This window comes from Xiphophorus hellerii, chromosome 14, assembly GCF_003331165.1.
Source record: "Xiphophorus hellerii strain 12219 chromosome 14, Xiphophorus_hellerii-4.1, whole genome shotgun sequence".
NCBI lineage: Eukaryota > Metazoa > Chordata > Actinopteri > Cyprinodontiformes > Poeciliidae > Xiphophorus > Xiphophorus hellerii.
In genome coordinates this window covers 17746377-17764787 of record NC_045685.1, presented here as the reverse complement: position 1 = coordinate 17764787, position 18411 = coordinate 17746377, and the positions used below count along the sequence as shown (strand labels likewise).

General features: G+C 38.9%; 2 protein-coding genes across 2 annotated transcripts; one reads left to right on the top strand and one right to left on the bottom strand.

Moving 5' to 3' along the window:
- Positions 1–388: 388 nt before the first annotated feature.
- On the bottom strand, positions 389–7044 carry krcp (kelch repeat-containing protein). Its single transcript, XM_032582001.1, has 13 exons — positions 6829–7044; positions 6488–6649; positions 6100–6181; positions 5954–6004; positions 5327–5552; positions 5090–5167; positions 4378–4509; positions 4102–4289; positions 2702–2898; positions 2518–2612; positions 2363–2417; positions 2134–2231; positions 389–1051 (listed from the first exon to the last, which is right to left on the bottom strand). The coding sequence occupies exons 1-13, from the start codon at positions 6888–6890 to the stop codon at positions 831–833; spliced, it is 1647 nt and encodes a 548-aa protein (XP_032437892.1). The 5' UTR covers positions 6891–7044; the 3' UTR covers positions 389–830.
- A 501-nt stretch (positions 7045–7545) lies between these two features.
- Positions 7546–14874, top strand: cct7 (chaperonin containing TCP1, subunit 7 (eta)). Its single transcript, XM_032583578.1, has 12 exons — positions 7546–7637; positions 8253–8336; positions 9008–9077; positions 9160–9266; positions 9347–9525; positions 10353–10524; positions 11658–11822; positions 11907–12095; positions 12161–12258; positions 12392–12524; positions 13018–13224; positions 14210–14874. Exons 1-12 carry the CDS (start codon positions 7632–7634, stop codon positions 14438–14440), a joined length of 1641 nt encoding a protein of 546 aa, XP_032439469.1. The 5' UTR covers positions 7546–7631; the 3' UTR covers positions 14441–14874.
- Positions 14875–18411: the final 3537 nt, after the last annotated feature.

The window sequence follows — 18411 nt, the reverse complement described above, 5'->3', positions numbered from 1 at the left end:
TCACTGGGAGTCTCCCTGATATGCACCACTTTGTGTCGGTCAAACTGTTAGTGCGACTTTCTAAATTTTTTTCAAATAAAATTCTGAAAGGTGTAGCATGCATTTGTACATAGCCACCTGGTGAAATGCTAATCAACGTTATTTTGCCACTCCTCTTTAAATGTGTGCGACAGAAAGCCGGGGAGAGAGATAATGCCGTACCTAAAAAAACAAGAGGAATAAAAATATTTTTAAACACTAAAATGATAGTTGAATAGAATATTGTTGTAAATTAACAAATATGTTTTTCTATGAAAACCAGGCGATGCAGATTTAGATTAGCTCTCAAAGTTGACCCACTGAATGAAGATTTATGAAAAACAAAAATTAAAGGCATGAAAAGAACAAATTTAACCGATAAACGTTTATTAAGTGTAAACAGAAGCTAACAGATGAGTATCTAGATATATAAAGTAGTTTAAATACAAACCCTGAAATTGATGAAAGAATGGCTTATTTATAACACAATAAAAAAACAAGAAAATAAAGCAAATTTTCCCAAAGATAAGTTTTAAACATATATACAAAATATTTTCTCAATACACATTTAAAAGCATAATAAATGATTATGATTTTTTTATTTAGAAAAATAAGCAGTAGTTTGACTCTTAATGCGGTTTTGTTTATACATAAGACAACACACATAAAAATTAAAAAAAATCTCTCCACTAAACTCACAATATACACTTCAACAGCAGATACCTCAACTTTAATCGCGAAGATATAAAATTCCCGGAACGTAAACGACGTAGAGCCGCTGTTCTAGCGGGTGGAGCTAAAAGGCTAGCTCTTTACGCCGCGGCTAGCAGCTCCTCAACGGAAACGCTCGTCACGTCGGAGAAAAACGTCCCCTCGTTGTCTCCGCCTCCGAACACCAGCAGAGTTCTTCCGGCGGAGACCGAGGAGTCCTCCGAGTAACCATGGTGATCGGGCGTTTCCATGGTGACGATAGAATGCCCCGCCCTCGGCAGGGAGAGCTGAGCTAGCTTCAGCTCGGTCCAACTGTTTGTGTCTGAGAGATGAGAACCGCACGTCAGAACTGTGACAAAATGCTTCTTTTATTTACTTATTTTTAAATAAACTAGCCAGGCTACTATAGTGTATTAGGGTCATTTATGATAGAAAAACAGGGAGTAAAATTTCCACCACAAAACTCATAAAGACATTTCTGAGCTTTAAAAGTCAAAAAATGTGCTAGAAAAAAACTCAAATTTTGAGATTAATCTCAGAAATTTTCTAAGAAAGACACAAGTTTCACAAATAAATAATTTTCACCATTTGAAACTCAGAAATTTCTCTGTTTTTTCTAGGAATGTTTTTTCTGGCAAAATTTATTGAAACTCTGAAATTCTTTTGCTTTTTTCTAGCAAATTTCTGAGCTCAATATTAAAAAAAAAAAAAAAAAATTTTGATTTTTTTCTCTGGCACACTTCAGACTTTTCAAATTCTGAAATGTCCAAGTTTTTTCTATAAAATCCCCGGGGTGTAATCTCAACATAATCTTTTGGAGGAAATTTACTCATCCTAGCAATAGTTCGGCTTCTGGACTGTATGTTCTGAACAACAGCTGGGATTTATGATAAATTTATTTATTTTGGCCTGGTCATTCATATGACTAATTAAACCCAACCAGAATGTTTCGGATTAGGGCTAAACGATTAATTGGATTAATCGTGATTAATCAATTACTGAAATCATCATCAACTAATTTAGTAATTGATTAATTGTTAACTGGAGTATACAGACTGAAAAATCAACATATTCAGAGCTTTAATTAAGCCAAAATTGTACAAAATATGTATACATTTTGCATTTAGGATTAAAAAAAACAACCTCTGTCTAAAGATATATTTTAGCCAAAACTTCTCAAGTAGCATAGGTTTAGAAATTGAATGTCTTTATTTTCATCCTTGAATTTATATCTAGTATTGCATAAAAAACACTTAAATGGTAAAATGAAAAGTATGTAGAATGTGGTGATTTTTTATCGTCAGAATAATCGCTAGTTGTAGACCTATATATGATTGAAAGCCCAGCTAGAGCTTCAAATTCAAGTATTTCAGTCAAGTAACTGTCTTTTAATCTGCTTCTCACCTATATCGAAAACGAAGGTGTCACTGAGGGCGTTGTTTCCGTTGTAGCCGCCGTGGATCAGGAATTTGGTTTCTGAGAGAACTGCACTGCCATGCCAGCTGCAACAGACACAGATGTTCATCTTCTTGAATTAAAATCCTCCCAAAACTTTTCTTTTCTGCATGTTTGTTTAAACTATCCCAACAAAAACAACAATAATAAGATTTAAATTTAACTTTTGTGTGTGTACCTTCGAGGAGACGGAGCTTTTCCTGACGTTTTCACAACAGAAAACTCCATTAGTCCTTAATTAAAAAAAAAAAAAAAAAAATTTAAAATGCAGAATTTTTAGCTTGATATATATTCAGACCCAGTGAGATTCGGTTCTGTTGCCATGAGCCTCACCGAGGTCCAGCATGAACATGTCATTGTAGCAGACCGGAGTGTCCCATCCCCCAAACACATAGATGTACCGTTCCTGCATCACACAGGCCGAGTGGCTGGAAGGAAACAAAACACAAAAGCAGCTAAAGAGTCGAGTTTGAGACTAAAACATGTTTGAACGGATGTTTGGGTTGAGTTCTGATACCCTGATCGGGGAGAGGGTTTCTCTCCCGTGACGATGGGCTGGTACCAGATGGAGAGGTGGGGATTGAAGATGTATAAAGAGTCGCTGCAGCCGTCGGGCTCTGGGTTGGGCCGAGGAAACACGCCGCCCAGAACGAACAGCTCCCCCCGGAACATGCTGCAGCTGTGGTAGGCCAGAGGGGGAACCTTTCCCTGGGCCTGGAAAACAAGATCCCAGTGAATTCTGGGTGTAGTGATCAACTCTGACCTGAGCAAAGTCGGCCTTCTATCAGCTGGGGAACATTTCCAGGATTAGAGGACTAATGTCTCAGCAAGATCTAGAGAAACTCGTCCATCTTATCTTTAGTCGCATTAATTACTGCAGCAGTGTCTAAAAAAAATAAAAATAAATAAATCTTCCAGCTGCAGCTGATCCAGAATGCTGCTGCTGGTGTTCTGACTAAAACTAGGAAGTTAGAGCACATCACTCAGTTCTACAGTCCTTCCACTGGCTCCCTAGAAATAGACTTTAAAATACTGTTGTTAGTTTATAAATCACTGAAAGGCTTAGCAACTCAATACATTAAAGATCTGCTGCTGTTGTATCAACCTTCCAGACCTCTCAGGTCTTCTGGTTCTGGTTCTGCTCTGGTTCTGGTCTTCAAACGAGGAGAAGCAGCATTCAGCTTCTATGCACCACAAATCTGGAACAAACTTCCAGAAAATTACAAAACAGCTGAAACACTGACTCCCTTCTAATCTTACCTAAAAATCCAGCTGTTTAGAGATGCTTTTTATACATAATCAATGAAACATTAATCAACAATTTGATGTGTGACAATTGCAAAATGTAATGTTTGAATTGTTGACTCAGTGGCAGGACTTTGTATCTTTCTTTTTTTATGATGTAAAGCACTTTGAAATGCCCTGTTGTGAAATGTGCGATACAAATAAACTTGACTTAGCAACTAACCCAATAAGCAATAAATCAATTAATCGCATGATAAATTAAAACAAGCTCAATCTCTCTTACTACTAAAAATTAGATGACAAAAGTCTTCAGTCTGGTGGTTTGGTTTCAGCTAAGCTTGAGACTTCAGTATCCATTTTATCTGTTGTTTCTGTTAAGAACTTTCAATGACTTTATACAGAAATCAAGAACTTTCCAAACCTTGAAAGCACCTAATTGAGATTCAAGCATTTTCAGCTGCTAATTAGCTTTCCCTAAATAAAAACCTTCAATTAAATTCACCTGTGTGGAACCTAATGCCACTACATCCACTGTGGAGCTTAGTGGTGGCAGCGTAATGATGTGGGGATGCCACAGTTTTCAGACATTTTGAAAATGCAAATTTGTGGTTGTGAGAAAACGTAGAAGTGTTAAAGTGGTCTGAATACTTTTTGTGTGTATGCTTTACTCGCCTCCACCATGGTCCACCTCCAGCTCTGAGTGTCCAGGATGTGGACGTCGTTGAACCACTTCTTGTTCTTGGAGCCTCCGAACACAAAGATCCGTTTGGAGTCGGGGTCAAAGATGGCCGAGTGGCCGATTCGGGCTTCGGGGGTGGGGCCCTCCGCCAGAGTCTCCGCAGCCACCCAGGACAAATCCTCTGTTGCATGGAGAGACAGTTTTAATACCCGTCGAAAACATTCGGACTCAAAGAGGCATTTCCAAACGCAGGGCAGCGTGGAGCGAACCTGTGCAGAGTTTCCACATCGGGTCTTTGCAGAACTGCATCCTGGCTCCCTGACCGCCAATTAAAATGGCCGTCTGAGCGTCGATGGGACATAAAGTCTGACCCCAGCGTCCCGACGGGCCGACCAGAGAGGCTGTGGGCGGAGGAAGAACTCATAATGAAGTGCGATATACAGAGTTGGTAGTAACTAGTTACATTTACTTGAATAGCTTGTTTTAAAATTACTTTTAGGATTATTTCTAGTACGCTGTAGTTTTTTACTTGAGTAATTTCATTATAAAGTACTGCAACTCTTAAGTAAAATTTCTGGATTCTCTAAATGAAGAACAAACATGTTTTAACCAAAAATTCACCAGACTCAGACACACACCTGCAGTTTCTGTTAAAGCTTCATAAGTTTTACATTGAAGGAAAACTATTTGGAAACATTTTCTTTTGCCTGATTGTTATTTCTTGCTATGTCACCTGATTATGTCATCATCTACAATAAGAGTTATAATTATAAAAAGTTTTAAACCCCTGGAGCTGAAACTAACGTTGGCAGCTCACAGCTAATGCTCATTGTTTAGTATGGTGGAGGGTCTGTGATGCTGTGGGTCTGTTTCTCTTTCAAAGGAACCTTATTAAAGTATGAAATACCAGATTTTACATAAAAATCTTCTGGTCTCAACCTTCGCTCATCTACATCTTATGTGTTGCGTAAATAAACGCACATGTCTGTGTGGGAGTCTTGGTCTGCCGACTCTTCATCCTGGCTGCGTTCTGAGGAGGCGTCACTCCTGGTTCATTAGCTGGAAAAGACGGCAAAGAGAAGCAGAAAGGAGAGACGAGCCTGACTTTACACCTTCGTATCGAGCAACCCAAACATCTAATGACTGCGTTCTACTGTACTATACTAAAAATCTTCCTCCTAGATGTAAATAACGATGAGAAAACTCTTCCTTCCTCACCTGCTGCCTTCACCTCGGAGGCGTCTGCTCCGGTACCAAACAGTTTCTGGCTTTTGACTTGACTTTTGCCTTTTCGAACAGGCGTCGCCTTCTCCTTAACTCCATTTGGACAAATGTTTTCTTCTCCTCTCGTCTTTGATGTCCTGTCGCCATCGTCTTCCTCGGCCGATCGCTCTCTCTTTCTCTTGCCGCTGAGCTCTCGGTCTGCGAGGGGAGCTGTCGGATTCTGATGCGACAGTGTTTATGAGACAAACTAAACATGACTACCAGGAAAGTAAAGAGTGCACACACCTGTGTTAAAATACCATAATTACATTTTTTTTTCCACCTTCCTTAAAAGTTGAGTTGAAAAAAATTTAAACTAAAATACTTGAGCTAACATTTTATTGACAACAACACACAGATAGCAGAATGAAGGTTTAAACTGAATTAAAAAAACGTAAAATTGCACAAAATGAGATAATTTCAGGTTTGCTACTTGCTTCAGGTTCCAAAATATTTGAGGCATTCCTTCTGGAGTTTTTAGTTCATATTGAAAAATATAGCAAGGCATAGATAAACCACCAAAAAGCTGATTTATGCATTATTTCAAGCTGATCTGCTCTGAGTGAATGATAAATAAACTACCTTTGGTGTGTATTCATTCACAGCTATAATCAGCTCTGGTTGTGAGTTTGTCTGAAAAGAAATACAAACAAAAGTTTGGTTAGTCCGTCATTGATTAAAGACATCCTCCCCCTATTAACGCTTGTGAACGATTAAATGTGTGTTACCAGGTTTCCTCCCTCCAGAGAAACATTCAGTGTGACGACGTCTTTCCAGGTTTCTTCTTCCCACTGCTCCCATGAGAGACACCTAAATACATGATTTTAATACAAAATAGGGAAGGAAAAACACAAAACATGTGGCATGAATTCATTCTTGTCCAGGTCAGGCAAACATTACATTCGAAAAGCTCTTAAACCTCTAACATGCAGAAAAGCTAACAATTTTAAACTGATATAAGCTGCTGTTGTGACATTAAACCATATCACAAATACTCTACATGTGTATCAAATTTCTGACTTTTTAGTTTTTAATTGATCTAGGAAAATCGAAACTACCCATAAAAACATATTTTCCATTTCTTAGTAACAGAGCAAATGTACAAAGTGTACCTACTTGTTATAAGGGGTCAGTTTTCCAATAGTGATGGGAATCTGATCAGCGTTGATAAGCTCCGCGTTGAGGCAGATCCTTTCCCCCCACGGTCCGCTGCTGAACAGCACCACCTGGCGGACAGATGGAGGAACTGCAGCAGACACTCTGCACGACCCCTCCGCTCTGACAACAAAAAGACAAGTAAAATGAATGCAAAAACTGAGCTTTTAGTTCCCAACAAAACAAAAAACAGATTTATGTTTTCCCAACAAAAAAAGAAACCTATGGGTACAAATAAGGAACAATAAAAACCCACAGTAACAGCCAGCTGTTAAATAACTCCCGTGGAAGATCTATCCTACCTCAACAACCTTTGAGGCGGTCCGTTTACCCCAAAAATAGCATAAACTCCGAACTCATCCATCTTGAAATCCTCCCTCAATTCCTTTTTAACTTTAGCACAATTTAAAATGTTAAAACACAATGTAGTTTTGGCTTCTCCCGCCACTGCTGTGTCTACAGCTTCTAAACTCCGCGCTATTTCCAGCCCAATGCATGTGTTGCGCTTGGTTTGTTGTTAAGCGCATCCTTCCAGGAGGCGGCGGCGATGCCAAGCCCTATGTCAGCAAGTGATCCGCCCACCGCCACATATCCTTATCCTTATATCGAGCTCACTCCGGATTGAGCTCCACACCCTGCTTCCGCGACCACGGGATATGTTCAAAAGCAGTACAAAACTGTGTTTGTTACAGTTTGCTGCTATTTTAAAAGTGGGAAATGAGACTGTAAGGAATGATCCTATTTAATTTGATCACCAATTAAAAAAGATTAAATTAAAATAGTTTGTAAATAAACTACCCTCTACCGAGTATGAAAGAATAACTGTTGCCGCAATACAAATCTGTGGGAGTTTTAAGTTATTTTAAAGAAACATGTTCAATGGCTTGCCCCCAACAGTGACTATATGATGTCTCGATTTGCCTTAATGTGTTATTTTACAGAGTATCAGCGAGTGTGGTGCAAATATAAATGTCATTCACAATGTAATTCATGTTAGGGATGTAAATTATAACCCTGCTCTTGAACGCAGCCCCAAACAAACGTAACGGTCGCAAAGCATTGTGGGATCGCATGCCGGTGAAAGCTTCTCGAAAGAACTGCGAAGATGATGGTGAGTGAGTTAGCATTGAAGCCCCGAAATCAAATCATAATCCGTGTCCATCCTTTAATTTATCAGCCGTCATTAACGTCGGAGGTGTTCTAATTAGATGTGACTGACAATTAGATGTGCTGCAAAGCTGCTATTATATTGAAATTACTTAAATTAAGATGTTATTGTTAGCCCCGAAGGTGTTAGCATCCTGCAATCAATGGGCGTATGTGATGCGAATGGCGATGTCCGTTAGCTTGTTGCAAATAAACGGATTTATAAATATAACCGAACACAGTTTGTCTCACGTTTTGCAAGTTTTTCACATTGTGGAAAGTTTAATTTGATTATTTTTTTAGTTCTTTTATAACTTTGCATCTAATTCTTTGATTTAAGGTGCTCTACGTAGGAGTTCCCCCTTTTGTCCGATTGCCTTTGTAAGGCATATTTAAGTTGCAAGTTTGACCAAATCAAATTATCAAAGGAACCAGCTGGTGTTTACATAGCTGTAAATGTTATGAACAGACAGGAAATCAGCTGCATCACATGAGTTAAACTCAACACCCTTCTTTCCCAGTTTTACTTTTATGTTGTCAGTTATCTGATACTTGATTTTTCTGGCTTTTTTTCCTGCAGCCCACACCGGTTATCCTGCTGAAAGAGGGGACAGACTCATCCCAGGGCATTCCCCAGCTCATCAGTAACATCAATGCCTGCCAGGTGAGTGGAAGACTGCACCTGTTCTGTCCTATCCTTCATTATTTACGAAATGTATCCTCTTATTGTTGTTTGTTTATAACAACGGTCCAGGTAGACATGTTTTGGTAGTCTTGAGTAAAAGTATTAATGCATTTACATACACACAAAAAATGACAAGCGCTATTAGTGGCTTTTGTTAGTAGCAATTATACCGACTGTGGCTAAAACAACTGAAACATAAAACCTTGACGTAACGTGATGCTGAAAAGTCCATAAATTGTTTCAATTTGGCATAAATTAAGTGATGCATTCAGACAGTGTGTGGTTAATTCCGCTCTAAACATTGTTTCTGAAACATTGAATCAATAACTGATGTTGTTTCACCAACATTTTTAAATCTACCATAATTTAGTTAAATCAAACAAGTTATCTGATAAAATATCCTGTCTACTGTCTGTGTAATGACATTAATATAATTTATTTGTGAAAGGTGTAATCAAGCTTAGGCCTTTTAAGAAAATAGAAGTCGCTGTCAGAAAAACAAGGAAATGTGTTAAAGTGGGATTTTCAACTACTTCCATTCACTATTTGTGTTTGGAACTAAGTTTTAGGTGTCAAAAGAAACTATTAAAGTAATGTGAGATTTAAAGTGACTTCCTTCTTAATCATAGTGGTGATGTTTCACCCTGCAGGTGATTTCTGAGGCTGTCAGGACCACCCTCGGGCCCCGGGGGATGGACAAGCTGATGGTGGATGGAAGAGGTGAGAACAGATGAAATTAGTTATTTTGGCTCAGTCTCTTGTGGTTTTATTATAGTTTTTTAAAATGTGTTTGTTCTTCCAGGTAAAGCCACGATCTCCAACGACGGCGCCACCATACTGAAACTTCTGGATGTGGTTCATCCTGCAGCCAAGACGCTGGTGGACATCGCCCGCTCCCAGGATGCCGAGGTGAGTTCCAGGTCGGCAGATTTCACATTTAAAGTTGGATGAAGTTTTAATTTTTCTGTTTCCGCCGAATCCTCCTCCAGGTTGGAGACGGTACCACATCCGTCACCCTTCTCGCCGCCGAGTTCCTGAAGCAGCTGAAGCCGTATGTGGAGGAGGGTCTCCATCCTCAGACCATCATCAGAGCGTTCCGCACTGCCACCAACCTCGCTGTTAGCAAAATCAAGGAGATCGCTGTCTCTGTGAAGAAAGACGACAAACAGTGAGTCTTTAAACAGGGTGTCCGCGCATCCCTTAAAATATCTTCTATTCATAGATTGAAAATTATCCCTCAAAAAAAGTCTTAAATTAATTGAAAAAAAATTTCTTAAATTTTGTTGTAGCAGAACTATTTTATCTAATTTATTTTATGTAGTTTTTTTTTCATGGGACTTTACTGTTTTGTAAAAATTTGAATAGGTATGCACTTCTTTCTGTGATACGAGGCAGTTGAGGCTATAGCTCCTAGCTGCTAATATACCATTGCTAGCTAATATACCATTGCTTTGTTATGTCCTCACATATGAGGACATAAATTCACGTATCTAAAATTAAGGCCTTAAAATGGCTGAAATTAATTCAAAAACCCAAAGTTGGCCTTAAAAAAGTCCTACATTTGTCTTAATTTTTTTATTTACTCTTGTATAGTGCATATACTTTATTTTTCTTGAGACTTTTCCGTCAAGCAAAAGTTTGAGTCACCTGCAGACATATTCATTGTGTTCTATGATTTGAGGCTTTTGAGGCTACTGCTAACTAGTTGCTAATATACTGTTGCTAGCGAGATGACTTTTCTGTGTCTATCATGGATATTAAGTGTTTATCTTCGACGCTGGTTCACGTTTGTGCGATGTTACATTCATTATGTGCAAAAAACCTTGGCGCTACTCTTCTTTTGCATATTTCTGTTGTAATACAGATCTTAAATGTCATTCATAATGGTATTTAAAAATGTCTGACACCTGCAGAAACCGTATTAATGGCTCTTAAACTAAGTAAATCCCCTTCTCCTGTTTGGTTTAGTTGTAAATGTTTTCTAAACTTTCTCAGGGAGCAGAGGCAGCTGCTGGAGAAATGTGCCGCCACAGCGCTGAACTCCAAGCTGATCGCCGGTGAGAAGGGCTTCTTCTCCAAGATGGTGGTGGACGCCGTTATGTCTCTGGATGAGCTGCTGTCTCTCAAGATGATCGGCATCAAGAAGGTGCAGGGAGGCGCCCTGGAGGTTGGTGCTCGCCGTTCAGTTTCAGATGTCTGGTTCCTTATCGCTGCTTCAATTTCATTGAGGTGTTTTTAAGGTTTGGAAAGTGCTTAATATTGAAACTACATTTTTTCATAATAAAGTGTGATCTAATGTCCGATTAAAAGGATACATTTGGTGTAGTTGAAACCAGATGTTTTCATACACCAAAAAAACATTTTTTTTCGTAATGTCTGAAGTTAAATCAGACTAAACTTCTCTTCTTTCAGCTTAGTTACAATTACCAAAATTATTTCTATTTGCTAAATGCCACAAAACATAGAATGACGTTTTTTTTTTAGATACTTTTGTAGCTTTCTTTGTTTATTGTGTTTAAGCATTTAATTTGATCAGGAAGGTAATTTACCTTAACACAGTTTGTTAGAATTCTTTCAATATAATGAATATTTATTATTCCTCATGACTCATTATTGATCTGTGTAATTGAAATAAAGGTTATCTTATATTTTGTACGTTAAACATTATTGAAATTAGGGGATTTGTTGTTAAATAATGTTTTGTTCTCAGACCAGTCAGGTTTAGATGCAGTGTGAGAGAAAATTTTCAAAATATTATATTTTAATTCAGTTTGTCCCTGCTGCAGAATGTAGATACTACCACAAGACATTAACAATTACAATAATAAATGATGTAGTTCAATCAAAAAATACTTTACTGATTCCAAAGGAAATTAAATGTTGTATATTAAATTAATTTAAATTTCCTCAGAGTCATGGTGATGATTGTGGGCAGGAAAGGTGTCCTGTAGAAGTCTGTATCACAGCGAATTTGACAAAGCCTCTGACTGAAGACACTCTGTTTTTGTAAGACAGTGTCATGAAGACGATGGTCCATAATTTGATTCTTGATTTTATGTAAAATCTTTCTTTGCATCATCATCTCCAGAGGTTAACAGTCATCATAATTATCATAATTGTGAATTAAAGTTGACTTTTTTTTTGTATTGCTTTTATTTCCAGTGTATGGTGCTGGAAAAGTCTAAAAACTTACCTTGAAAATTTTTGAAAGGTGCTTGAATCTTATTATGGAATAAATGTGCGAACCCTGGATTAAATGTTAGTTGTGAAATTAAATTCTGTACGAAATTCTCTGTTCAGGATTCCCAGTTGGTCTCTGGTGTTGCATTCAAGAAGACGTTCTCCTACGCCGGCTTCGAGATGCAGCCCAAACGCTACGAGAACCCAAAGATCGCGCTGCTCAATGTGGAGCTGGAGCTGAAGGCCGAGAAGGACAACGCCGAAGTCCGTGTGAAATCAGTGGAGGTCGGCCTTCGTCTCAGCATTAAACTCCTTAAATCAGTATTTCTTTTTGGTCTTTCGCATGACGTCTGCAACGTTCCCCCACAGGACTACCAGGCCATCGTGGACGCAGAGTGGAACATCCTGTACGACAAGCTGGAGAAGATCTACCAATCAGGAGCCAAGGTGGTTCTGTCCAAGTTGCCCATCGGGGACGTGGCCACGCAGTACTTCGCCGACAGAGACCTGTTCTGTGCCGGCAGGGTGCAAGAGGAGGACCTGAAGAGGACCATGATGGTGAGACTGGGCAGATTGAACCGGCTGCTCTGAACCGAAGGATCTCTAACTGGTTTGTGTTGCAGGCCTGTGGAGGATCCATCCAGACGTCTGTCAGCGCGCTGACGGACGACGTTCTGGGGCAGTGCGAGCTGTTTGAGGAGGTGCAGGTGGGAGGAGAGAGGTGAGAGAGATTTCCTGCTGGTGGTTTTTTCATTGATTTGAAGGACTTGGTTCTAGAAATGTTCTGTCTGGTGATTGTTTTGAGTCTGTAAGGAAGTGGTACTCTGGGTAACATTTCTTCTTTTTATTCGCAGGTACAACTTCTTTAAGGGCTGCCCGAAGGCGAAGACGTGCACCATCATCCTGAGAGGCGGAGCGGAGCAGTTCACAGAGGAGACGGAGCGATCGCTGCACGACGCCATCATGATCGTCCGCAGAGCCATCAAGGTTCGGTTCTCTATTTTGAGCTCGTCTATGACTGGTAGTGGTTCACTTTAGAGACCAGGTTGTTTACATGCTGCAAAGATCATGTCTGGTACTTCCAGGCCTGTTGCAATTAATCAATTGATAACATGATCAATTAAAATAAGCTCAATAATTTCCATTTGCATCATTTATCGTTTTTCTCTTTCTACCAAAAAGAGGATGACTAAAGTCTAAAGTCTTGTGCTTTGGTCTCAACTAAATCTTTTCTTGAAGAGAAATTTTGTTTACAAAGACTAAATAATTCATTTTATTTGTCTCCAGTGCTGACCAATGTCTGAAAAGTGTGTTGTGCTTTTAAGTTCAGACCTCCTTATTCCTGAGATGTTTAGCAAAGGATAATTGGGAATAATAAGTTACTGTAGATGTATAAAGTTGGTGAAGAGCTGCAGCAATATCCTCATGATCTGACTGTATCCAGATGTAGATGAACATGTCGTGTGTCGTCTCTTTCCAGAATGACTCCATCGTCGCAGGCGGAGGAGCCATAGAGATGGAGCTGTCCAAGTACCTCCGGGATTACTCCAGAACCATTCCCGGGAAGCAGCAGCTGCTGATCGGAGCGTACGCCAAGGCCCTGGAGATCATCCCCCGACAGCTGTGCGACAACGCCGGCTTCGACGCCACCAACATCCTCAACAAGCTGCGAGCAAAGCATGCGCAGGTAGGAAACGAAGCTTTAAGATTGAAGGCCCTGTTTAGTCCGCTCTAATCAAACTCTAGTTTGTTTCTCTAGAAAGTCCAGTTCATTTGTGGAGGTGTGAATGCGTAATTGATCTCTGTGGACCGAAAAAACTAACTGGTCCATTTAAAAGCCTTGAACTCGGATCAGTTCGAGGTTTTTAACTGTGGCTCAGTTTGAATGCATATGTGAAATACCAAGTGGACTGGAGACCGCTCCTAATGCAGGAAATGACTAAAGCGCAGGGCATTGTGGGTAAATACAATCAAAACAAACCCGCTAATCTAGCGGGAGAGACGGGCCGTTTAAAAGACAAAAGAGAAATCCCACAACCACTAAAATCTGATGCAATTTGTTTACATTTCATGAAGAGCGAACATTAACCAGTGTCTTCTTCAGAGATTTCTGTCATTTCCTTCAGTAGTTCTTGGTGCAGCGCCACCACTGGTGAGGAGGGGAACAGGTTTTTCAATGAGTTTGGTTTTTTTGACAAAGAGCAGTGTGAAAGTGAACTGCACCAACTGAAAATGTCACAATTTTGATCCCCAATTAAACCAAGTTTACAAGACTATCAGTTATTAAAATTACGACAAAGAAAAATACTACGAGAATGGAATCAAACAAGAATAAAGTTTAAATGATACGAGAAGAAAGTCATCGTATTGCAACTTTATTCTCATAATATGACTTCATTGTCATACAAGTTTATTCTTTCTCATTTAAACTTTATTGTCGTGTGACTTCTCGTAATTGTATGTCTCTATTCTTGTAATGTTATAACTTTATTCTCATACAACTTCTTGTAATATGAATTTGTTGCCATTTTATGACTTTATTTTTATTTATTTATTTTTTACTTTTCTTAGTATAGCTCCAACACTGTTGTGGAAAAAAACTATCAAAATATGCATTTCTGCTCTTGGTTACGGTTTTTCCTAGAGCTGCATTAATTTTTCTGTCACTCCAGGGCGGCCTCTGGTTTGGCGTGGACATCACCAGCGAGGACATCACCGACAACTTCATCGCCTGCGTCTGGGAGCCGTCCATCGTGAAGATCAACGCCCTGACAGCGGCGTCGGAGGCGGCCTGCCTCATCCTGTCGGTCGACGAGACGATCAAGAACCCCCGCAGCAGCATGGACGGACCTCCAGGTGGCGCCGGCAGGGGCAGAGGCCGCGGCAGACCCCACGCTCACTAACTAAACCCATCCACAGAAAAAATAATCCAGATGCAGGAGGAAGAATTTCTGGAGGCTGCTTTAGTTTCTGGGGGAGATTTTCAATGTTTTCAACCCAGATTCTTTGGACATTCTGCTAAAAAAAAAAAAAAATCTCTCTTGTCTTGTAGTTTCTGACCAGCAAACTAAAGCATTTCATATTCTCTTCCTGTAGCCAGTACAAGCAGAATGACAGCAGCTTTTTATCTTTTCATTTTTTTCCTGAAACGGGCTGGTCTTTTCTCTGTGACCTGATGGAGTCTGTAACCTTTAGCCTTGTTTTGTTAATAAGGAAAGCAGTTGTTTGAAGTGGGAGGCGAAAAAAGCACTGAATGGATGTTGAGCAGTTCTGAAACCATCTATGTGAAGCTATTTATTGGACCATTGTTATCAATAAATTCACAGCTGAAATCAAACACTTATTCCTGGTGTTTATGTTCAAAGTAGTTTTAAAAACACTACAGAATTATTTTAGTGGTATTAGTATTTTAAATAATGAGCAGCTTTGGTATAAAAGTTATTTTCTTCCCCTTATTTAATGTAGTCCACTGAGGTGGTTCTGGTCACAATGCTCTTCCTTTAGACCCCAAACTTCCTCTTGGAACCACATAGGGGTCAAATGAAAAATCTGAAGAATGTGGCAATTTCTTTTATATGCTTCATCAGAATAATTAATTACTAAAATAATTGTTACTTTTTTCCCTATAAATTTATTTTACTTTTATGATATTTTGATTCTTTTGCAAGTGGGAAAAATAATTATTCCAATAGCTCATTGGCACAAACCTTACTTTTAAGTGCTTTCCATATCTTTTTCAAAGGGTTGAGATCAATTTACTCTGATCCCCAGAACCAGAACCAGACATGCTCTCTCTCATTCTGGATGTGCAAAGACAGACATCTGGGGTTTTATCTTTATTCTTTTTCCTCTTACATAGCCACAGCAACCCAACGTTTATCTGAGTTCACGTTGCTGGTTGTTTCTCCTCCCGATCCTGTAAAATACTTTTGAGTTGCCTTGCTGCTGAAAATGTGCTGTAGAAATAAATCTGCCTTGCCTTAAGTCAGGGGTCAGGCTCAGGGTAAAGGTCAGAGTTTCAGCAATACAAACGAATGGAAGCCAAGTAAAGAAACATAATTTATACTGGACGGAACCAATAAATTATGGTTCAGAACCAACATGGACTGAACTTTTTAAATATATTTATTTCAGTCAAACAAATGATACATCATAAGTATCATTATTCATAAAATGAATAAATGTGATCAATAAGGCATGACACTGATAGGTCTAAATGTGCAGCCTTTCACAAATTACCTCTATTTAAAAAAATAAGTAATAAAAAATTGTCCTAACCATTCAGTCGTGTAATCATTCAAAATATATTGTGACAATGTTTTTAATCTCATCTATCTCATTATATACTATGAGATAGTTTCTCATTATAATGAGATAATTTTACAATGAGAATCTCAATATAGTATATTGAGATATACTGTCCAAGGACAGTATAATGAGATACTATCTCATTATAATACTGATATATTGAGTATGTTGAGATAGTATCTGATTATAATGTTATTATAATCAGATACTATCTCAATATACTGAGATAGTATCTCATTATAATACAATCACAGCATTATACTTGTATAATACTAATCGATACTATATTGATTACTCAATATAGTATCTCAGTATACTGAGATACTATCTCAATATAGTATCTCAATAACCCCAATAACCTCATTATTATACAAGATAATTATAACCTCATTATAATTATCTTGTTATAAAGAGGTTATTATAAATGCCATTGTGAGATAATTATAATAATATAACTACTAAACACAAACAAATTTAAAATGACCTAACTACTAACTAAGTATAAAAAGACCTATCTACTTAAATACTAACTAAGTTTAAATTGACCTAACTACTACCAAAGTATAAAAAGAGCTAACTACTAATTACGTTTAAAATTACCTAACTAAGTTTAAATTAACCTAACTACCACCTACGTTTAAAATTACCTAACTATACTAATTTTTCCTCAGTTTTTGGGTTTTCAAAGAGGCTGTAATTCATTTAAATCCAAATATAAAGCCTGTGCTTTATACAGAAAACCTTTTTCTGAGGTTTTCGGTTGCTTCTTTAAAAGCCTCTCTAATCAAGTTCAGCGTATTGCACCGTGACTGAAGATGGTTTCCGATTGTCGAGAGGATATTTTTCTCAAATATCGGTTTCTCTGATTCCAGGAGCAGCAGGATGTTTTCTGCCTTGTTGCATTCTCTCATCAGGTCTTTGAAAATGGCCTTGCCCTGTCGTTCGATCCTTTCTGGACTCATCCTGAGGACTCTGGGTTCAGTTTCAATCCAGAGTTTTTCAAACAGACGATCGACTATGGCTTTAAATTTTTCTGTAGGGTAACATAACTGTCCTGATTTCTCGATAATCCTCTGAATCAGATCGATGACCAGGCTTATCATGGCCCTTTTTCTGAGCTGTATCTCCTCAGTCGTTGCTTTGGTGATTTCAGTGGGTTCAGCCTCTTCTTCTTCACGTTCGTATTTTTGCTCCAGTGTAATATCAGTAGAACCTTCTGCAGAGTTTTCATTTGGAGACATTTCTGGTATGCTCATTGGAGCGACCTTTGAAGAATGTTTCCGAGAAAAATTGATGAAAAACTTCTTGATCTTCCCTGGTTTACCTTTTAGCTTCAATTTAGGCTCAGCAGTTTTGTTCTGCATCTCTTTTTCAGGATCTGCAAGCTCTTTAGGCTGAACTGGGTTGTCGACGGCTACTTTCTTGGATTCCTCATTGGATGCACACAATCTAACCATGAGGTCCTCTATGATCAAGTTGGTTTCCTCAACCATATACCTGATCATTATGGATTTACAAGGTGCCTGGTCGACATGATTTCTTGGAGGATCATCAGAGTCCAAGCTGTGATAAATTCTATCCAACAGATATTTCACAATGAGCCAGTTTAAAATTCTCGGTGTGCTCGGTACGGTAGTCTCCGTCGACGTCCATGATTCCAGCTAAGGTTTCGGGTACTCTGTTTCCCACTGCCGCCTCCAAGGTCTCAGTAGTGAATGTTTGCTTGTGGAGATTTTCCAGAACGTTGGATGAAAACAGTTCCAAGATGTCTCCATAAATCTCCCCCAGAGTGCAGGTGGTGCTGGGTGCTGGGTTTCCAGCTGCCAGTCCCAACCACTCCTCTGGGGTCATGTTGATGAAAAGGCGGTCGACCACCGCCTCCAAGGCTTCGATGGTAACGGTCTCTACACTGGACATTATTGTTGCAGTTGGGCTGCGGCGTCTGCAGCCATCAGGTTTTATTTTAGCGCATGGTTTGTGTAGCTCACGCTGCCTCCCGTTCAACTCGCTGCTTTTTCATTTCTAACGGCTTATAGTTTGTCTTCATGGATTCATTATTCTTCTGCATGTCCCACGCTTTCGAACTGAAAAAGGGAAGCAGGCATTCAGTGTGTTGGCCCCCACAGCGTGGAATCAGTTGCAGTCTGAACTTAAGATGTCGGAAATTATTTCACTGGACTTATTTCGAGCAGTTCTTAACGAAAGGCAACAAGATTCTATGAAACAGTGTCATTGTTTTTAAATTGTTTTTATTGTTTTATACTTGTGCATATGTATTAATTGTTTTTATCTTGTAACCAGGTTGCTATGTATTGCAAATTTTTTGCTCAGGTCCCTCTTGAAAATGAGATCTAGATCTCAACAGGGTTTACCTGATTAAATAAAGGAATATATATGCAGCTACATCTTCATTTTCCTCTGATTGTGACCAAAATAGGAAAAAATTATTTTATTTGTCCTTTGCAAGCGAACTATGAATTGCTATTTATTGATTTTCATGAAACATATATATTAGGAAAATCCCGTTCTGGTGTCCGTATTGTTCACCATGTTCGTCTCATTTAGA